This window comes from Tenrec ecaudatus, chromosome 2 (genome assembly GCF_050624435.1).
Source record: "Tenrec ecaudatus isolate mTenEca1 chromosome 2, mTenEca1.hap1, whole genome shotgun sequence".
Classification (NCBI taxonomy): domain Eukaryota; kingdom Metazoa; phylum Chordata; class Mammalia; order Afrosoricida; family Tenrecidae; genus Tenrec; species Tenrec ecaudatus.
The window spans coordinates 154390305-154413326 of record NC_134531.1 but is presented as its reverse complement, the minus strand read 5'-3'; the positions used below and the strand labels follow the sequence as shown (position 1 = coordinate 154413326).

Here is a 23022-nt window from a genome sequence, read left to right as displayed (position 1 = left end):
AGCCACGTCTAGGTTAGTTGTTCACAGGTGCTGTCTAGTGGGCGCCCACTCAGCAGCACAGCAGAATGACACATGGCCCAGTGTTGGGATGCGTGGGGCTATTGTCGCTGCCAATGTGTCAATAAATCTCATCGAGGGCTTTCCTCTTTTCCCGTGACCCTCTCCCAACCATGTCCTTCTGGGTCTGGGCCCTTCGAAGTAAGTAACCACGTTGACACCCTGGTTTCTAAGGAGCACTCTGGATGCACTTCCTCCGAGAGAGAAATGTTTGCTCTTCAGCCGTTCATGGTCCTTCAGAAAAGTGTATACCAGGACAATAACACTGGGGAGGCATACCCTCCTTGAAATAATTACCGTACATACTGGAGTTTAAGACAACCTGAATATCACCCGAGGCACCTAATTTTACCACAAAAACTGCATTTTAAAGTGTGCTAAAAAATCTCGGCTTATACACGAGTATACACAGTAAGCATTCGAGATCCAAAGAGCAGGATTTACTCCAGGACAAATTTCAGAGGGTCAGGGGAGGAGGAAGGGGGATGGGAAATGTGGGGTTGCAACCACTGAGGTGAGACAAAATGGCTGTGAAGTTTTCAATGGCAAACTGCTCTGCTCTGTAAACCTTCGTCCAAGTCACAATAAAAAGGAAAAGGAGGGTTCTTTTGCTGTGTTAATAAGATCACAGCAGAGGAGGGTGGATCCCAGACCTAATCCCTCTGAGCCGCCTTCTCCTAAAAAGAACAGAATAGATGGACACGTACACAGCAGGCGTCACCATGCGAGCAGAAGTTGAATCAAGCCTGAGGACACCTGGTAGCTTCTAAAAGATGAAAGAGACCAAGGGAGGTCTTGCCCTGCAGGCACATCTTGAATTTAGCCTCGTGGTCTCCTGAACTGAGAGAGAGACATCCCTGTTCTCGAAAGCTTTCCAATTAAAGTTCTGTTTTTACCAAGGCCACATGAAGAGCTCCCAAGAAAATAAAATCAGAAACATTTAAGGTTCAGCCTGGGCTGGGCTGTCACTTCTCCAAGGAGCCCTTTGCCTGACAGTCCCTTCTTACACCCTTACCCTCCCCCCTCCCGCCCCCCCCTCCCGCAAGCACTGGTCTGGATCAACTGGATCAGGTGCAGTTCCTCAAAGCACTCTTGTAGCGCAGTCACTGACAGTTTGTTTGCTTTTGCATCTGGTTGTACCCAGTTTCCAACACAGCAGGGCACACCCAGACTGGCCTGATGAGAAGCTCGATTGGAGCTGGCAACCTGGAGTCAGAGATGCCTCAATGTCTCCTCTCTGTTTATAAAGCAGCACACCCAGAGTAGCGGGGTGACGTTCCCCATCCAGTCACAACTGCACACACTGACTAGGGGTAGAACAACTAGGGAACTTCCCACTGGGATCTCTTATGGACATGGCAGCAGCCCACCGACAAAAGTAATGCAGAAATAGCAAGCTTAGGCGATAGAGAAATACAGAAGCGAGAGTCAGCAGGTTAGCAAATGAGCCTTATGGAACTGCAGTCTGTCCCACTAGATGACAACTTCTCAAGACAGGGATCGCTGGCGGCCCAGTATCTAGCGCTGTGCTGGGCACCGAGGAGGAAGGACTTCAGGGCATACCCTCCAGGAACCTGGAGTGAGCTTCCCACCATGGCCTGGCTGCTCGTTGGGAGGACTGACTTTTTCTTCACCCCTAGATTCCTCATGCCAAAGGACTTGATAGATGCTTGCTGAACTGGACGACCCCCATTTCCCAATCTTGTTTGAAACCTAGTAGCCCACAACTACTCCTTTGGTGGGACAAAAGGGCACATGGCTTAGGAGCACTGGGGATGGCAGCCCCCAACTGTGCAGTCAGAGGTTCAGAGATCCCCAACCCAGCTCCGTCACCTCCTCCCTGCGGGAGTTAGGGCAAGTGATACGCCCTCACTGGGGTCTCTGTTTCATCCTCTTCGGTGATAAATGAGAAGTGTTAAGGATTCCGTGTTGACCTCTGGCGCTGGACGCCTCTCTGCCGCAGACACCAGGTGGAATCTCTTCCAGGGAATTGGCAAAGCATTCCTTTCCTCACTGATGCATTCAAGATACTTCTCTACAGGCTTCCTTCCTCCTCCCTGCCCTTTAAGGATGAACTCTCCTCCAATCCATCCCCGAAGTGAAGTGGAGGCTGCTTAGGGTGAAGGGCACTTCCTTGTCTGCAGGCCTCATCTGGAATCCCTGCTTGCCGCACCGTGGTGATGTGCTTGCTGCTAACCTTCAGGCTGACGACTAGCACCCACAAGCCTCTCCCGGGAGGAAGACGTTATCTGCTGGAGAAATCATGGCCCTCTGGAGCCCTCTCGGGCAGTTCTTCTCTGTACCTGATCTGAGATGGGTACAGAGTAACTCAGTGGCAATGGCCTTGAACTTGGGGGTTGTTGCATAATCGGGATACTTACGCTGTGGGTATAGCCTTTCTGGGCACATAGTATTGCCTCTGATTTTGTTTCTGAGGTACTGCTACATCCCAGAAGGAAAAGAGGAAAAAAAGTCAAGACAGGGAGACAAAAGGAAAAGGGGGGGGGGGGCAAAGGGAATGGAGAGAGGGGCAAGGGGAAGGAGGAAAAACCACCACCACTGGCTTTACCTATAACTGTATGTGTCAGTGTTTTTTATTGAGGTCGGAGGCTTAGAGACTTTTATTTTAATGTTTTACAACTTTTCAGAGAAAAACTGGTGAAAGCAGAGGGAGCCCCAGAATCTAATGACCGTACCTCACCTCGTCACTCACCTCACCACACTCAGGACAGGTCTTCATGCCAACCCCCATGCCTTCCCTTGAACAATTATAGCTCCTCTTCCTCTCACTCGCTGTCTCCAGCGCCCATTATAAAACTTCAAAACTTGTCCTAAAATTGTTTTGTGATAAAATTACTTCAAAATGTCGATTTCCTTTAAAAAAAATCTCTTACATGCTTTCCACATTGATTTCTCGTCTTTGTCAATCTTTGTGGAATTAGTCTCCCTGAAGAGCATCTTAATTCATCGTTTGGTTGCCTTCGTCACAATCACATGTTGAGAAGTCTTAGGCGTGCTGGGCCTGTTCTAGTTGCAAGCTCTACAGTTACCTCTAGGGAACTCACAGTGGTTAAGCAGTCACCAACAATTAGATTGTTAAATGATGACGTCTTCCCAGTTCTCGCTTGCATTCTTCACTGGGGTCCAGCCTCCGCCAGCTGGTGATGGGCTGAGGGTGGAGCATGAGAGTTGCAGGGGGTCCAGAGACAGGGGAAGACAGTATGGATTTCCACATATTTCTCAGTGTCCCAACATACAGCCATCAACATCCCCTGGGAACTAGGAGAAACACAATTCCCAGGCCCCTGCTCAGATCTGCTGGATCAAGGCATCCAAGTGGCCCTGATACACTTTGACACTTAAAGAACTTGGAGGCTTAGCTGTAGCATTTACTGGATTACAGACCTCGGTCAGAATTTTAGAAATGGATGGAAATGAATTCCATTTACTGACCCTAGTGACTCTAAAGTAGCCCACTTCCATGCACATCCTTTCATTTATCATTCATGAGTGTATTATTTCCTTAACTCCACAGGCTGACAATCTGCTTCTGAGTCCTGCTAATGAGCGGCAGCTCAGGCTCCTGCTGTCACCAGCTCGTCACAGATATTGGGCCTGCAGCAGCGTCACATCTAACCTTCTTCCACACGGTGCTCTCAGGAGAAATGGGAGGGTCCGACACTGTCATTTGACACTGGCTGACGACAGTGTGCTTATTCCCTAGACAAAAGACCAGCCCTACATAAGACGCTGACTTCTGAAAAAAAAGGAGCTGGATGGGACAGGTGCTGCAGGCAGCTCCCTCCGCAGACTCCAACTCCAACACCATGAATGTGTCCGTTGCCCACCTGCACTTTGCCGGAGGCTACCTGCCCTCTGACTCCAAGGACTGGAGGACCATAGTGCCGGCTCTCTTGGTGGCTGTGTGCCTGGTGGGCTTCGTGGGGAACCTGTGTGTGATTGGCATTCTCCTTCACAGTGCTTGGAAAGGAAGGTCATCCATGATCCATTCTCTGATTCTGAATCTCAGCCTGGCGGATTTCTCCCTTCTGCTGTTTTCTGCACCGGCCCGAGCTATAGCATACTCCAAAGGCGTATGGGATCTCGGCTGGTTTGTCTGCAAGTCCTCCGACTGGTTCATCCACACGTGCATGGCAGCCAAGAGCCTGACAATCATTGCAGTGGCCAAAGTATGCTTCATGTACGCAAGCAACCCAGCCAAGCAAGTAAGTCTCCACAACTGCACCATCTGGTCCATCGTGGCAGCCATCTGGGCCGTGGCCAGCTTGCTGCCCCTGCCCGAATGGCTGTTCAGCACCACTAGACATCATGCAGGTGTGGACATGTGCATCATGGATGTACCAGCTGTAGCCGAAGAGTTCATGTCTATGTTTGGTAAGCTCTACCCTCTCCTGGTGTTTTGCCTTCCGTTACTCTTTGCCTGCTTTTATTTCTGGAGAGCCTATGGCCGATGTCAGAATCGAGGAACTAAAACTCAAAACCTTAGAAATCAGATCCGCTCAAAGCAACTCACAGTGATGTTGCTGAGCATTGCCCTCACCTCTGCTGTTCTGTGGCTCCCGGAATGGATCGCTTGGCTGTGGGTGTGGCACCTGAAGGCCGGAGGTCCGGCCCCACCACAGGGGTTCATAGCCTTGTCTCAAGTCCTAATGTTTTCCATCTCTTCAGCAAATCCACTCATTTTCCTAGTAATGTCAGAGGAGTTCAAGACAGGCTTGAAAGGCTTTTGGAAATGGACAATGACCAAAAACCCAACTGCCTCAGACTCGCAGGAAATACCAGGTGGTAACTCAGAGGTCCTTCCTGATAATGCCCCATCTCTGGAGTCTCCAAGCTGCAGAGCAGAGAGAGAGAGTCCTGCTGCTCCCACCACCAGCAGAGAGAAAGGCGAGAAGGCGGACATGCCCATTCTCCCTGATGTAGAGCAGTTTTGGCACGAGAGGGACACGGTTACTTCTGCACAAGATAATGACCCTACCCCTTGGGAACATGAAGATCAAGAGACAGAGCGGTGTGAGAAATAGACTTTTTATGGTTGATTTTGTGTATTAAATGCTTATTAATATTGCTGAGTTTACCACTTTATAGCAAAAAGTATTATTGTTAGGGGAAAAATGCTTTGTGCTCTGTATTTTTCAAAATGTATATAACTTGCCAAGTAAAACACTATTAGGAATATTAACTTTTTCACATTATAACCTGGATGTCCACAGAATTCATTTACAATACTTTTATGTGTGAGGATAGCTGTCATAAATGATTAGAAAGTCCACATTGTTATACATGCACATCAGCTTTTTTATGGGGCTCCCTTACAACCCAACCTGTACTGGGGCTTAAACTTAGCCACTATCTGGGGACTGACCTTCCTGAAGCCATCGGCCCTACCTTCACCAATCTCATTTTATTTCACATAACCCCAGTTCAAAAATCTACTGAGACTTTTCCCACACACTGAACAAATTTTAGAGAGTTTTCACCTGTTTAGTAAGTCATCTTCAATATTTAGAATTCATATTCAATTTTCCACAATGCTGTAGAATAAGCAGTAATATTTTAGTCCAGTCCTAGGTTAATTTAAGCCAGTTATTATGGGGTTGTTTGAGTAAATTCATTCTTGCTTATGCTAAAGCCTACTTTATTGATCTGTCTAAAGTCGTCGGTATGCATCTCCAGTGTGAAGATTTTGTGGTACTGTCTATTCGAATAGAGGAAAATCTTAAAATTCCGTTTTTCTTCCCAATTGTCTCTTCTTTCAAATTGCTGGGGAGTTCTTAATTCTTGTACACGCTGAAGCGGGTTATTTCCATTATCTCCTTTCTCTCACGATGAGCTGTAAACGGTGGTTTGTGGTACAGGCTTCGCTGATTAAGGAAAACTTCAAGTATAAATGAGGGAACAGAGAAGAGGATGTGTGTTGTTAGATGGCGTCAAACTTACTCCTCGCCACGAACCTAACCCTGTTCACCTTTCAGACTACCACATGGGTATGAAAGTGATGATGAACAAGACAAATAATAAAGATTAATAAGAGGAAATTCAAATGACCTCAAGACAATTGGTTATCAAGGATTGAAAATAAAAGGCACAAAGGCAATGCAAACAGGAAAGCAATGGTTAAATTTTGTCCGAAACAAAATTTGAGTACTAGCCAATAATGATTTTCTAGCAAGGCGAAACAGACCCAATAAAATTTAATGATTATGCTACAAATCTTCCCCACTAAAACAATGCCAGACATTTAAACATAACCCTTGGTTAGCTAATAATGGGGCTCCTGAGATATTTCCACTCAAGAGAACCCTCAGAAAAGAGGGCGTTCAGGGTACACATTGCAGTTTGGAATATTGGTAAGGTGCAGTGGAAAGATTGTTTAAAATGTTCCTTCTGTGGACTTTTAAATCTCTCTCAACATAGAAGGTAGGTTCTACTAGGTTCATTACAAATTCTGAGGCTCAGATGAAAGCGCAAGTTCATCCAAGTCCAAGGAGCCAGGGTGCACAATGGTTAGCGTTGGGCCACTAACTGCAGGTCAGCTATCCAAAGTCACAGGCTGCTCTGAAGATGAGCTGGCTGCTCCACAAAACATCTGTCCCCTCAGAAGCTACCCCCCGCAGTTCTACTCCACCCTATGATAGGCTGCTACAGGGCAAAACTGGACTCAGTGGCACGGGTGTTCATATTTATCCCAAGTATTGTTTTCTGATGAGATACATTAAGGATTACCTTTTAAATTGTCTGTGGTTAACAATTTGAATTAAAGATTTATGTTCACTATATAAACGTAGCATCTATTCTGCCAATGTTTAAAGCTACCTTGTAAACAAATAAAATCATTCGTTTTACTTCACATGGTTTTTGGAAGCTCAATGCTGTTTCTGTCTTGAATTACCATTTCAAACTCCTCGCTGGCACAATGGGGAGTCTGAGCAATAGCACAGGGCTCAGGGTAAATCGGATCATCCATGAGTTTGCTCCAAACCAGATGCAAATACTGGAATGGTATAGTTAACATTAGACCCTTCATTACGACCCCGATAACACAAAGTCCTCACTGGATGCCTGAGAAAAATCTGCATAAAGTTGACTCATTCCTTGTGAGAATACTCAAACTAAAATATTCTTGGGAAAATGGAAGTCAGATTAGTAATCATTAAAACCTTTCTCTTCACATTTCTCTGTGAGAAACACAGTACTGGCGAGCAACACTATGTGGAATCTGGGGTAACAAAATAGGCATTCTAAAAATAGCATTGAAGGGAGAAGGGAGTCTTATATCCATAACTGTATCCCTTTTACAAAACACTTTCACTCCTAATACAATTTATAAACTGCTCAACAGATTTATAAAAATGATTTTTTTTAAAGAAAAAATACATCCAGAGCATCTATTAATTACAGATTTTACAGGTTAGGGAGTAGGCTGGTAATTTACCACCAAGTCTCTATTATGACAGTGTCACGTCATGTCTGTAGCATTTAACATGTGTAAGTATTAAGTCATGTAGCTGTGCTTATGACTGTGCAGATGTACCAAATACACATGCACTGCGTCCCTGCTGGCCATTTTGTTGGAATCATGGCAGGTGTCACATAACAGGGAAAACGAAATTCTGTTAACATATAATGTTTTCTTTAAATATTTTATTTATGCAGCACTCAAAAAGTAGGTATCTATGAAGGGATAAAATAGAGGAATCTTTTTTACGTGGGAGGTAAAGCTTGAACAACAACTTCCTAGCCAGGTTTCACAGCGTGATATGCACTGTGCACGGCACATGGAAAAGATGCCAAGAGGCACAAAGCATCGCTATCAAGATAAATGACAAATCCAAGAAAACAACAAAAAGAAAAACACCAGCATTTTCTAGCTACGAAGCAATGATATACTGCTAAGAGAATGAGTGCCAAATGCTTCTTTACAAATGTCTTCCCTTTAATGCAAATAATTTATTACTACATGTAAGCCTTTAAAACTGCAGTTATTCATGATTTAAAACCAATTTCCTTTGTGCCAAATAGCATTTGCTACTTCTTTTAGGAATAGGTTTTAAGTAAATAAGCTTTTAAGTTATTTAACAACAATCATATGCAATCCACATATAGAAAAGAGTTGGTTTATTGTAGTTCAAATACATAAAACTGAACATTCAAACATCTTAGATTTAAACTTTAGGAACAAAAGTTTAACATTTAAACAGGAATATAGTTTACAGGGAACCGGAAAGGTAATTTATTGTATGTCTACTCCAGAATATTCATAAAGATCACTTAATGGTGACTAAAACGTGTTTAACCAGCAGTCCTATTCTGGCCAACCTGTTAATTGAACTGTGGTTCAATACCTGAGAAGAAATCACTAAACAATTCTTCTCTTAATCTAAACAAGATTTGGCCTGTAATTCAGAAGGGAGCACATAGTGAACAACAAACTTGACAGTCTGGTGGAGACAAAGGGAAAGCATGTTCATTAGAATCATCTTAGCCCCTGGAAGAATTCAATTTTCAGTGTTTCCCCTTTTACCCGCTTTAAAAAAAAAAAAACCAGAAAAAATTAAAAAAACACAAACAAACCCAAACTAAGGTTTTCTTGGGAGTCTGTGGTATGTGTATCCTTCAAGTTCAAACTATGAATGCTTTTTTACATTTTGCATGTGTAACACTGCTAGGAAGAACGTCACCAAGTCACTGGCTTCCACACCTCATAGGATGATTTTTAGCTTCAAGAGTTTAAATTTACTAGACAGCATATATTTGATTATGTATGTCAGTCATGCCACACAAAGAAAAGCATAAATATTTCCAAAGTGTTCTCCATTCAGACACTGTTCACAAATGCTTCTCCTCCTGTTCGTCAGACGGTTTTGCAATAGGTTGACTAATGTACATATATGTAAAAGTCTGAAAATTGGTTCATGCAAGCGCTGTAAATTGATAAGATACCCCTGTGGAAGAGTATTAAGAACTATTTTGTTGATCGTCTTGTGGGCTCTGAGGCTGTGGGGGGTGGGGGTGGGCCCCGGCGATCCAGGTCATCAACATATGCCACAATCAGTTTACGCCTCTCTTCCGGCACACAGTCCAGCACTAGGTACCGTTTGTCATTTTGCAAAATTTTTTCTACATCTTTCAGGTGCTGATCAGATTCTTGAATTAGCTTTTTAGATCTGAAATCAGAGAAAGAAAAGCTAGAATTACTGACTGCTGTTCAGAGGTCTTTTCAGAAATGAGCTGGAAATGTCCATCTAGTTCCTAATTGTGTTTCCACTTTTTTTTTTTTTTAAGAAAAATTTCACTGCAGTGATCACCTTTGTAAGTCACCTCAGCAAAGACTCCAAGGAGTGAAAGGGCCTCAGAAGCTGAATTACCCTCCCTCCCCTACTGGTGCTCCCTCCAGATCAGGGCTGAGGGCGGGTGGGTAAATCTTGCCCGTGCTGTACCTGTTCTGTGGATGAACAGAGGACTTCATTCTGCAGGGCTGCCAATCCCAGCATCTTTCACAAGCTTTCACTTTCACATCTTTCACTAAATTAACTATAAAAATGTAGAAAGAAGTCTTACTTCACATCTAATTTAAAAGCCCACGCTGATGCAAAACATTAAGGATCCTGACCAAAAATCCAAATGACAAAATACCTAAAAACCACACCCTCAGCACTCTCTATCCTCCCGTGCACATACCATTCATTAAGATGCGTCAAAGTTTTCTTTTAAAGAAGAAAAGCTGTAGCACGAAACAAAAATGGTTTCCTGCATAAGGATTGGTAAGCAATGTAAAACTGTTTTCCTGATAATTAAGTTGGGGAGGAAACAACTGGATATGCTACAGAGCAATCTTAAGATTTATTTGATTATTAAAAATTTTAATTTGAATGTATCCAGCAAACTGATTTTCCCTAAAAAAAAAAACACGGCTTTTTTTTTTTTGCTGAGCTTAAATAAATAATTTCAAGCTTCAGAATGGTTCAACCACATTGAGTAGTCAGTCATCAGAGAAGGCAAAGATAATTTGATAGTGAAGGATTTTAAAGTCTCCATGAAATACAACTGTTATATACTTGAGGGTTCTCCTAAAAAAAAGCAGTGAAGTGAAAACAAAAGTGTGTTTAAAAATTTGGATGGGTGGGTAACACAAAATGAGAATTGACATCTGGGCCCTTTCTTAAAAAAGCGAGAGGAAAAAAAAAGATAAGACAGTTATGAGGTGTAGTTGGCTTCTTCTTATGCCTAAAAATTAATAATGTCAACATGTGTGTGAATGCAAAGTAGGTTTTGACCATTAGAGTAAGGACTAGTAAAGACAATTGACTGCCACTATGAACCATTTCGTCACACATACCTATATGTTATAAATTTGGTCTCTTTCAAAAGTGTCCTGAAGTCAGCCTTGGCGGTGATGTATTTGTCTCTGATATATTCTTCAAATTCTCTTTGTTTTTTCTGCAAAAAAACGGTACAGTTAGGGAGGAAGATCCAACAGTTCCAAAATTTACATCAGTTATCTATTAAGACAGAGTTTATAAATCGTGTAATAAAGCAAAAAAAAAAAAAAGCTAAAAGAAATGTTAAGGAAAAAGCAATGAGAAACCATATAATTAATGTAAACACAAGTATTGCTGTGCTTCTGTATATTCTTAGTATAACTGCCCTGGCCATAATCGTTGGAGCAGATTGCCACCTCTTACTCCTCCCGAGAGGCTGGTAGGTTTAAACTGCTGGTCTTCCAATTATAAGCCAAGCTCTGTGCCACTAGGACTCCATCTAATGTACCAATAGTAGCTCAAACTTTCATCTCCTTTAATATTCCTAACCTCAAGACCAACTCCTAAAAAGAAACTTGCGGGTTAAGTGCTGTTGCTAGGTGCTGTGGGGTAGAGTCTACTTTTGACTCAAAGTGACCCTGGGTGACCGAGTAGAACTGCCCCAGAGTTTTGTAGGATGTCACTTTCAAAGCACATCAGCAGGTCTTTCTCCCTTGGAGTCCCGAGGTGGCATCAGGCTAGTACGACTTAGCTATTGCGCCACTGGAGCTACTCACAAAGATGGCAATGTGGTGTAATTTATACATACACCAACTGTAACACTCAAAACTTAAATCCATTATACAGGCCATTTGGCTTTCTATAAAGAGATAGTACAAGAGCTATAAATTATTTGGGTTAAGACAGTTAATATCAATACTCAGAAAAGTTAAAAAGTGAGACTTGGATCTCACCTCTCAGTCTGCCACTCTTACTAGCTATGCACGCTCACTAGCCTCAATGTCCCAAACGTGAGAAAAATATAGGTTTTTAGACTCTAAACCTAGAGTTATTAACGGGGGGGGGGGGGGGAGAGGGAGAAGAATAGGAAAGAGAACAAGTAAAAGGCCAGTGGATAAAAAGGAATACAGTAAACAATACTTTCCTTGATTTCAATAATTACTCCAGACCCTAGGTGAGTCTGTTCCCAATGGTAAAATCTCTGGAACAGACACGAAGTATCAGCTTATAGTGTTCTGTTAGTGTGGTTTTAGAGTCAGCCCGACAGCCTGGTCTCAACTGTTGACCTAAGTATGCCTGAAAAGTGGAACCAGGCTATACAGTAATTAAGACAGACCTGTGCTGCCAATTGTCATTGAGTTCGATTCAGCTCCTGATGATCCCAGGTGTGCAAAGCAGAATTACTCCACAGAATTTTTAAGCCTTTCCAAAGCAGTTTATTAGCCCTGGGCTCTGAGGCAAATCTGGCAAACTTTTGGTTAACAGCAGAGTGCTTAATTGTTTTTGACTCCCAGGGAGTTAATAGCTTCATTACCTCTCTTAGATTCCAAAACATAAGTTTAACCTCAAGGATTAAGTTTTTTTTTTTTTACTTTGCATTGTGCTGTCTCATTCAAACATCACATACAAACTTAGAATCCATATTCATTTCTCATACACTCAAAAGCAATTGCTTAAAAAGCACAATTTCATTTTGGTGAAGATAGTAGAAGCACCCAATTAATAGTTATAAATAGACAGTAAATCACAGACACAAAAGTTTCTTACCCTGTCACTGGAGGAGAACTTAATACACCGAGGATCTTCCTTAATGATTTTTTTTACTTCTTTCCACGTGGATGTTAGGGTAATCTTGGATAAGACAATGTAATAAGAAAGATAAATATAACTCAGTTTTATTGGGGGGTCAAACTGGAGCACATATGGTACAGAATATTACACACTGACCTGCGGTCTCTGGTAATGCCCAAGCGTAACTGGACTAGTTAGGGACAGGGAGCAGCCTTAATGCAATTTCTTTTTGTTGGCTTGCCACAAGAGTTATTTTCATGGCCATACTTTCAAGGTGGCCTAAGACAATCACTTGCAAACCCTGTATTTACATGGGCAAACATCATAACTTCGGAAGAAACCATCACCAAAAAGAGAGCAGATAAGTAGGCACAAAACCTGAATAACAAAGTGTACAAATTGCCAAAGAAGGGGCCACAGTACCAAATTGAGGACAGTGCAAACTGTAACTATCATCAGGAGGAAAATCACCGATCATACACAATAAGAGACATTTAATTATAAGAGGAACAGATAGGAATCAGAAAATGGAAAAAAAGCAATTCCTAAATAGATAAGAATGGCAACCTTTTACTTAAAAAAAAAAAAAATCAGAAGGGACACAAAAACCCTGGGAATCTCAGTAATGAATCTAGAGACCAAAAAAACAACCAAACCCACTGCTGTCAAGTTGATTCTGACTCATATGACCCCACAGGACAGTAGAGAAGTGACCCACAGGGCCCCCAAGGCTGTACATCTTTCTAGAAGCAGAGTGACTTGTCTTCCTCCCATGGCGTGGCTGGCAGATTCAAGCTGCCAGTATCTCAGTTAGTTAGCAGTGAAGTGCTGTAATCGCCAAACCGCCGCGGCGCTCTGATCGTGCAGACCACAACACTAAAAGGAATGCTAACGTTTTACTGCGCAACACTAACGAAGACTGTCTTAGATCAAAATGGGACAAAAAAGATTTTTACCGCAGAAGTTTCATCCAGAAGTTGCCTAAAGTGCTCCCTCTTCTTTTTGGTGAGTGCTTCAATGTGCTCATTAAAGAGCTTCTCCTTCTCCTCTCTTTCCAAGAGGGATCCAGATTCCCAGCGGTGATCTTTTCGGAGAGTCCTCCGAGTATCAGACCATGACACATCGGAAGAACGTACCTAAAATCAAATGAGCATATATATGATCAGAGATGTATCTTTTCATAGTTAAACAATAAGGGATAAGGTGAGAAGAGTCAGTCAAAGAATAAATGAATGAACTTTCATATTATGCTAAAGAGTTTGAAATTGACTTGTAAAACTTTGCTTTTGAGTAATTAAGAAGGAAGTTGACAAGTCCGGATTTTTTAACAAAGATTTCTGTGGCTGCAATGGGAGAATAAACTTGAGATATAACTAAGAGAAAGAGAGAAATTGGTATACTGCTATAATTGCCCAGAGAGAAAAGGAAATAGAACAGAAAGAAGCAGAGAGGAGGAGAGAATTAAGAAGAAAGAATCAATGCAGAAAAAAAAAGATTGTAACACAGGAAAAGAGAAGAAGCAACAAGCAGCGCAACACAGCAATCTTGGGCATTGAATGCAGGGACCAAAAACCCTGTATAACTCAGCAACACTGAGGGTACTGTGAAGGATTCTCCAGTTAGTTTCAGTCTCCTGGGATCAGCACACTAGCAGTCTCACACCCTCTCTAGTCACAGATCATCACAATGGTGACCCTAAATCATCAAGGGTTACATTACAAAGGGGTATCCCACAAAACCTCAAAAGTCCACGCCTCCAAGAAGCTATGCATTTAAGTTTTTTTACGAAACAACCTTATCAAAGTATTCTCCATTACACTTAATACATTTGTCCAATCTGTGATTTCGTTCTTGGAAACGTTTTTCAAATTCATCTCTTTGGATGGCTGACAGCACCTGCCTCATTTTTTTTCCCATCATCTCCTGTCAAATCACTGTCCTTTCAGGTCCTTCTTCATTCAAAGAGACCGAAAGACTGGGTCAGGTGCGTGGGGCAAGAGCGGCGTGCTGCTTTTTGCCAAAAACTGGCGCACTGAGAGGGCTGCGTGGTGGCAAGATAGTCCCATCTGCCACAAACCAGGACGTTTCTGTCACCCAGTGGAGCTTTTTCCTGTTTTTGTTTGTTTGTTTGTGGGGGTACCCCTCTTAAGCACATTTGTTTAATGCCAGGTCAGTGTATTTACAATGATTTCCATGAAAAAAAAAAACATTAAAAAGTTTTGATGCAGAAGATTTTGAATTTTCCTGTGTGCAGAACACCTGCCTTCTGAATAAGCCAAATACGGGCTATCCCTCCCCTAACCGTGCTGACATCAGGTGCCCCATGTTACAGTGCCTTAGGAGGACTACCTCTTGCGGTTAACGTAGAGAACATGGAACTGTCCAAAATGGATTTCTAATATCTAGCTGGGTAGAGAAATAAAGTAAAAGATTAATATTCACCATGTCAGACAGAAGAGCCTTGAAGTTCTGAATAGCTTCTTCTCTTTTATGTTGCTCTCTCTCTCGGTCTATTTCTTTTGTTTGTTCTGAACGAGCTTTTTGGACCTCCCTTTCTCGTTCTCGAAGGCTTGCCTCAATGCGGGCTTGCCTTTCAAGCTCTTTCTCTTTCTCGGAATCTAAATTCTGTAAAAGTAAAATTACATTATCCTTTTTACCAACACCATCAAAATAACCTCTTTACAAAATAGCTAGCCAAATAAAAAATTTGAAATCTGATATTTACCAAAAACAACCCACACTGTGCCTTACCTCCACATCAACAGCTAGGGCTAACAAGAAACGTCAACAAGAAGAACTTCAAACAACCACAAAATCCCTTATAAAGAAATTAAGGATTTTTTATTGTTTCATAGCTATAATCAGAATAAAGACAAATGGTTACCTTGGCTATTTTTTCAATATACTGCTTGAAAAGGTCTTCTCTCATGGAAGAACTATCCACTGCTTTGTACCGCGGGTCACTCTCCACTTTATCTTTTACTTTGCTCCATCGAGACTGACTGTCCAAATGATGATTCGATAACAGTTCAAAGAAGTCCGATTTAATCTATATATATTTTTGACAGGTAGTGGGATGGGAAGGAATAATGTATCATAAGAAATTCCAAGGGGACGCAACTTCTCAATGCACTTTAGAATGGAGTCAGTTTGAGCAAGAGAATTCTTTAATTAAGGGGAGCGGGAATGAGTGAGTGGAGACCCAAAGCCCATCTGTTGACAATTGGACATCCCCTTACAGAAAGGTCACAAGGTAGAGAAGAGCCAGTCAATATGCAGTGTAGCACCGATGAAACATACAACTTTCCTCTAGTTCAGTGGTTATCAACCTTCCTAATGCCAACACCCTTTAATACAGTTCCTCGTGTTGTGGTGACCCCCTCCCAACCATAAAATTATTTTCCTTGCTACTTCATAACTGTAATTTTGCTACTATTATGAATCAGGAGACCCCTAAGTTGAGAACCGCTGATCTACTTCCTTAATGCTCCCCCTCCCCCACCGCCCACTATCATGATACCAGTTCTACCTTACAAATCTGGCTCGACCAGAGCATGTACACAGGGTATAGATAAGAGCTGGAAACACAGGGAATTCATGACAGATAAACCCCTCAGGACCAATATTGAGATTAGCCATATGAGGAGGCTAAAGGGAAGGTGAGGGGAGATAGGGAGAACCAATCACAATGGTCTAATATAACACCCTCCTAGGGGGATGGACAACATAAAAAAGGCGGTGAAGGGAGACATTAGCCAGTGTAAGAAAAGAAAAAAAGAATAATAATTTATAAATAAGTTATCAAGGGTTCATGAGGGTGGGGGAGAGGAAAAAATGAGAAGCTGATACCAACAGTTCAAGTAGAAAGAAAATGTTTTGAAAATCATGGCAACAAATGTACAAATGTGCTTGACAATGGATGGATGGATGGATGGATGGTGATAAGAGTTGTATGAGCCTCCAATAAAATGATTTTTAAAAATACGCTATTGTAGGGACATAGCTCAAAGAGCCGTGAATAAAAGGTATGAGAACTACCAAAAAAAAAATCTAAAAACAACCAAGCATAAAGGGTTATTGAAAATTTGCCACACTCAAGATAAAGCATATTCTTCAAAGAAATAACTCAAATTTGTGTGTGCACACATGCATGATTTTTAAGAACTGTCTCAGAACTGTCATGTTTTCAAGGAAATAATAAATTTGCATTGAGCTGCATTTATTTTTAGACTCAGCCTTATAAATTGTCATAATTTTTGTTTGGTAAAATTAAATGGGACTTTAACAAGTAGGTGAGCGTCAATTATTACACATCTAAAACTATATGGTCACATGTCTAAAATAACATCCTCCCCCAAAAAATGATTTGTTAAACCACAATGTTTGTACGCTGATATGTAAGAAAAAGTACTTACAGCAATAAAGTTTGTAACCTATGTTCTACAGTTTTCCCCCTAAACTGTGTTTTTCACAGTTTATATATATAGATATCTATCTATGTATCTATCTATATATAGATATATATAGGCTTAAAAAAGTGTGATATATTAAAAAGTAAGTTTTACATAAAATAAAATACTACCCATTTTTTATCATGGTAGTTATTACCATGAAAAGCTATAAGTGACTTATACTTGTATTTACTATTTACACGACAAGATCATCTGACAACTTCAAAAATGTCAATTTACCACTTGTTCCAGTTTCAAAGTTGTGCCTCCCAAAAATGAAAGTATGTATGTTGGCTGTTTTATTCAATAGAGAGTCTATCCTCATTTACTATAACAATAACTTAAATTGCTTAGCAGGAAATTTAAATAATGCCAACTCAATAAATGGATGAATTCCATTATATGCAGTTTCCAATTATTACTCTAAAGAGTAGATTATTTGGATTTCAATTTGATTAACACCAGCAATTATGCGAGTAAGATTTTTAAGGTGGTTATTTTGGGAACTAAAACAAATGCAAATCTAACAAACACACTTTAAACGGTATTATATAAATACAAAAGTAACATGAAAATATTGAAAATTACTGAGAAAAAAATGGGTGGTGGTGGTATTTCACCAGAAACAGGTGTTCTTCACTGATTTTTTTAACTCATAAAGTACATTTTAACCTTTATTATTCAGCTATTTATTAAATACCATAATGCTACAAAGTCCAGCTATTCACAAGGTGGGGGGGCTTGGGGACAAACCTCTAAAACACAGGGTTCCTACTACTGCTAGATGTAGACAGTACAGTTCAAAAGGACACATACAGTCAAAGTCATGAGGAACAGAACTTCCTTGACCATGCACCTCCCAGAATGTGAATATAGTCTATTTGATTTAAACTCTCACTTTAAAAATTTCTACTTTGATAACCTAACCAGTAATCCCTTTTTCATTATTTAAATCAGCCGAATTAAGTATCACTTAGCTATTTTCTGCCTTTCTATAAATTAAGGGTACAAAACCAAATCCAGAGAAAATTAAATTTTATAATAAAAATAAAAGTACTATATTAGTTATATACTATCTGTAACTATATTATTATATAATGAAATAAAACTGAAAAATGAACGTTAAATATGGGAACTGTGGGAGGCTAATCACATAGACAGTAATTGTCCCTCTCTAGGGAATCCCTTCCCTTACTACTCTGCATGTCAGTGACTGACAGTTGTCACAATGAACTGATTTGACAAGTGGAGCAGCCTGAAACTGTCAAGTCTATCTAATTCCAAGCAGAATAAAAGTTAACGTCAAAATCAACAATGAGGAAGAGGTAGAGATTCCACCAGGTGTGGCAGCAACAGTAAATTAGTTGAGATGAGTTACAAAGAGGCAGAAGAAGGATGAGCACGATGGTGTGGCAGGAGGTCGTCAAAGGAAACAGAGGAAAGATCTAGGAAGTAAAGCTATGGATAGAAGTCTAAACATAGGTGTGTACATATGTAAATATATTAATTCATAAAAATACAGGTATTGTCCTAGGCAACACTTTGCTCAACAATCTGGCATTCTGTGATGCTCATCATCCGAGCACGATTCCTAAAGACAAAATGGGTGCATAAGCAAATGTGGTGATCAGAGGATGGTGCCAGGCTATCAAAAGATATAGCATGTGGGGTTTTAAAGCCTTAAGTTAAGCAAGCAGCCATCTAGCAGAGAAGCAACAAGCCCACATGGAAGAGCCTCACCAGCCTGTGCAATCATGAGATGTCGACAGGATCGGGTGACAAGCACCAGAAGACCCAAAACCCACCTGTACACAATGGGACATGCCTTCATAGAAAAGGGTCACAAGGAAAGGATGAGTCAACCAGGGTACAGTGTAGTACCAATGAAACATAATATTCCTCTGGTTCCTTGAGGCTTCCTCACCCACCACTATCATGACCCCAGTCCTGCCATTCATTGCGGGCTAGCCTGGAGCACATGCACAGGTACAGATAAGAGATAGGAGCTCAGGACACACAGACTATAGGAACAGGAATGGGAGTATCGATAAGCAGGAGGGTAGGGGAAAAGGTGAGGAAAGGAGGGAACTAATTGCAATGATACACACATAACCCACCTTCCACCAACCACCCCAGGGGACGAACAACAGAAACCATGGGGGAAGGGAAACAGCGGATGGTGTAAAATATTGAAAATAATAATTTATAATTCATCAGGGGGTCATGAGGGTAGGGAGGGAGACGGGGAAAAGAGGAACTGTTACTAAGGGCTCAATAGAAAGTAAATGTTTAGAAAATAATGATGTCAACATATGTACAAATATGCTTGATACAATAAAATGATCCTTTAAAAATAATTTTTAAAAAGCAAAAAAGAGTTAACACCAAAACAATGGTTTTAGAACATGAACATTAAGTTTCTAATGCAGAAAAAGGTGCATCAAATTGCCTGAAAACAATCACACAATATTGAGTCATCATTTAGTTTTTGGTTTCCTTCAGTCAAAAGTACAGTGTCTGTCATCAATGATTCTATTCCAACACATAAAAACTTAAATAGAACCTAATTTCTTCTGAGTCGTGTATTTTACCCCAAATAAACATTAACAATAAAATAATTGTGGAAAAAACTATTTCAGCTCACTCCCTGTGTAAAAGTAAAGAGGTGCCTTTCCGACAAGAGTCTGTTTATTGGTTTCACTCTAACATTTAACAGCGCTTGTGATACATGACTTTCTGGAATAAGAGGCACTTTGAAATGTCAGGCACGATTAGGCTCTCCTAAGGGTGGCTTTTCTCCATTCATAAAGCAGACGGGCACTGAGGAGAAGAGCTGTGTGTTCTGATGGCTCCTGCACGCCGGTGCCATCTCCCCGCCGGCCGGCCTCCCCAATGGGAGCACTCCACTCCCAACACTGCTACTAAGTGACATTTGAGATTCATTCATCTTTAATAGCTGACCTTTAATTGTGATAGCAGTAATTTATAGGTAAGTTATGCTTACTGAAAGATTAGAAAATCACTTAAATGTTATCTTTTAGAAGGAAAAAAAGATAAGGAAGCTCTTTGAAATTTTAATGGTACCTGCTATAAAAAAAACTTTGAAATCTTATTACTACCACTGAGCAGGCAGACCTAACATTCTAGAGTTTAACAGGTACCTTTTTAAAAATTACTATTAATAAAATATAGTGCAAATCTCTACAGTTAAGTGAAGCTAATAATATGAGCACTACAGAAATCATGACAGAAAATATATACCTGAGCAATGGCAAAAACCAGCTTAAAAGGCCAAACAATAAATATGAATCCCGTTTCTTCAAGCCCATAAGGGAGCTTTGACAAGCAGCGCCAGCTTAGGCCTTCTCACATGCACATGCTCACATGTTACATCACTGATGCTATACAACCACTTACCTTCTCACCTCTGGTCTTCGAATCTTCTTTCTCTTTCTTCCGTGCAGCTGTGACAAATTCATTAAACAAGGCTTCTCGATCTTTCATCTTTTCAATTGCTTTGAATCTTGAATCTTTAGCATGCTTAGCTGCAAACTCACTAAAAGTCGCTCTGTAACAAAATGACATGTGCTCACTTGGGTGGAGACCTTTCTGATGGTAGAAAATCATGTAGTAGAAAAGTATCATTTCTTCCTTTAAGATTATGCGTCAGACACACTATTTTTTAACACGGTGAACACTACGCTAGAGAAAGAACTATGTAAAATGAAAATGTGGTTAGAAATGTGCACATTATGCGTATTATGGTAGAAGTGAATAAATGTAATCCAAAGGATGTATGTATTTGTTGTCCATAGGAAAGAAATAAGAAAGCAAAGAATGTATGTGCTTGAGGAGAGTTAGCACTAATTCCCACTCGCAGGAAATACCACAGTGTCCAAGACTGAATTCTGCAGGAGCAGATAGTCCCATCTTTGTCCTGTGGATTGATCGGCTGGTACGCCTGAGTCACGACCTTATGGGGAGGAGCCCACTGCTTATCCCCCAGCCCCACTCGGAGAGTCCATACATGTTCACTCGTTTTACATGAAGCTGAGTCTGGAGCATCTCGTTTAGAAGGGGGGTGACAGAATGAGGGCTGTTAAGTCGCACTTGAGTCCAGTTTACGGAACAGAGCTGCCTCAGATTTTTCAAGGGTGTGAACTTTTAAGAACAGACTGTCAAGGCCTATCTTCTGGGGTACCGATGGGTAGATTTAACCACCAATTAATCAGTAATTGAAAACTTAACCATTTGTAATACTCAACACCAGTGGTAAGAGATGGGTAGAAGTGACTAAGAGTTGATTGATGAAGTCTGAAATTCCCATTAAAAGAGACAGACAGGTACTAAACTTATATAATTCCACTTACTCAAGTCATTCTCTCCCAGAACAAAGTTCAATGCTCTGATAAAGAGCTTTGTGGTAGCTGTCTTCCCCCAAGCCAAACATCAGCTGGTGATATATTCTGTATTTTAAATTGTTTTAAGAATACTTGATATTCACTAAGACTTGATATGTTTTAGCTTTTCAGATAGAATGTTAACTTATTTAAAAATAGATATACTGTGAAAATAATTAAAAACAATCACACATCCTACTTTTGAGGTTTTGTACTGCCTAATATAAAATAGTTCCTAGTTTGTATGCAAAAGTTAAATGTAACAATATAGCAATACATCACAATGTTCAAATCACTAAGACTCCCAATTCATGGTCTGGTGGCTTTATTTTCTGTAGAAACTAGCATAGTATCCAAACACCACATTCACTGCCATCAATTCGACTCACAGCTACCCTATAGAGCAGACAACTCCAATTCGCTCTGCTCCAAAGAACATCAGTATAGTACTGTAAAATTGAAGACTCTTATTTAGTCAGATCTATATAAGACAAAAAATCTCTCTCTTTGGGGTCAATTACTCCAAAAACAAAGGTTTTAACAGATATATTTTGCTGAACCTTTTGAAAATTAGTTGCAGACATCATGAGATCTCATCTGTATTTCAAAAAACATCTCCTGGGAAGCAGTCTTCCTCAACCATTATAATATCCGAGAAAATAATTCCCTAGTAGCTACTATCAAATGTATAGTCAGACTTCCTCATCGGCTCCCCTCAAATGAGCCCTAGTGACATGGTGGGGTTAAGGGTTGAGTAGCTAACCGAACAGTAGGCTGCTCCAGGAGAGAAAGATACAATCTACTTCTCTAAAGATTTACAGCCTCAGAAATTCCATGAACAGCGCTACTCTGTAGTATATACTATGAGCCAGAATCAATCAAGGGAGTGGGGCTATAGTCCCTCAAAAGATTCACAAATAACCTAGTCCAGTCTCAATATGATCCATTCACTCACTTCTGACTTAAGAAAAAACCCAAGACACCTGGAATAAGTTCTTCAGCTTTCTCATTCTTTTCCACCTTCAATAACAAAAGTATTTAAATGAGATCAGTTTTTTTTAAATTACCATTTAATCCAGGGATCCCATGATTCTATCCAATAATTTTGGAAAATCTGCAATCTCTGAGGTGTTTATAACCATCTAGGACTGTTATTGCCACACTAATTGTAGGGTAAGTAATTCTCATTGGGCAATCCTGGAACCAAGATGGAATTCCTGCTTCCTGTACAAACACTTTTTACCTTGTTGTGTTTTACTTTCCCTATCATGTTGTTCATTAGGCGCCAGAATCCACTGCCATTCACAATGGCGCTAGGTAAAAAATGAGTAGCTAAATCACAGTTGTTCTGAGGATTGAATAACACAATACATATGAAGTGCACATAGGCATATAAAATGTCTAATAACCATATTATTATTAGGAGCTTTAGACACACAACCCAGAATTGTATTTAATACATACAATAATTAACTGAAAATTTTAGACAAAACCCTAATTTGGACATAGTCAAAAATTCAGAAATGAAACATCTTTCACCACTTTAAATCAATCAAAATAATTTTCCTTCCCCTGCAACTCATTAAATATAAGCTATAAGAAGACAGTGACAAGTTTTCTATCATTCCAGTCTCTAGAGAAGGAAACATTGAGGAAGCATTTAAAATAAAGGCGCCCTTCCTGAAAAGGATAACTCTGTATAAAGTATATGGATTCCTGATGGAGTCTACATCAGTAAGGGGTTTTTTAATATCCAGATATCAGTTATATTTACTTAGTCTATTGCTAGGAGAAAAGATTTTTGGTGTTATTTGGTAATAATCAACCACATACCTCGGATTAAACTTTGCTTCTTCCATCATTTTTTTGAAATCTTCCTTGGCCTGCATTATTTTGTTTTTCTTTTCTCTCCGTTCTTCCTCTGCCCTGGTCTTTACATACTGATCAAACACCTACCACAAGAAATAAACCAGAGTGACAAGTTAGTCATTCATAAAGGTATTTTAACTAAAAAAATAAACAAGACTTCTGAAAATAATA

At 40.4% G+C, this 23022-nt stretch overlaps 2 protein-coding genes across 9 annotated transcripts in view; one reads left to right on the top strand and one right to left on the bottom strand.

Moving 5' to 3' along the window:
• Positions 1–3833: 3833 nt before the first annotated feature.
• On the top strand, positions 3834–5102 carry GPR151 (G protein-coupled receptor 151). Its single transcript, XM_075543148.1, has one exon. The coding sequence runs from the start codon at positions 3834–3836 to the stop codon at positions 5100–5102; it is 1269 nt and encodes a 422-aa protein (XP_075399263.1).
• Positions 5103–9034: 3932 nt separating this feature from the next.
• TCERG1 (transcription elongation regulator 1) overlaps positions 9035–23022 on the bottom strand; it is a 57929-nt gene continuing 43941 nt past the window's right edge. For 7 of the 8 annotated variants that reach the window (XM_075541773.1, XM_075541775.1, XM_075541777.1 and 4 more), the window contains 8 exons: positions 22816–22934; positions 20000–20150; positions 15016–15180; positions 14574–14756; positions 13088–13267; positions 12108–12191; positions 10418–10518; positions 9035–9245 (listed from right to left, as the gene is read on the bottom strand). In XM_075541773.1, the coding sequence (XP_075397888.1) occupies positions 9044–9245; positions 10418–10518; positions 12108–12191; positions 13088–13267; positions 14574–14756; positions 15016–15180; positions 20000–20150; positions 22816–22934 (1185 nt within the window). In that variant the 3' untranslated portion in view covers positions 9035–9043. Of the gene's footprint in view, positions 9246–9518; positions 9613–10417; positions 10519–12107; positions 12192–13087; positions 13268–14573; positions 14757–15015; positions 15181–19999; positions 20151–22815; positions 22935–23022 lie in introns of all 8 variants that reach the window. The other variant, XR_012782856.1, reaches the window with a different exon arrangement.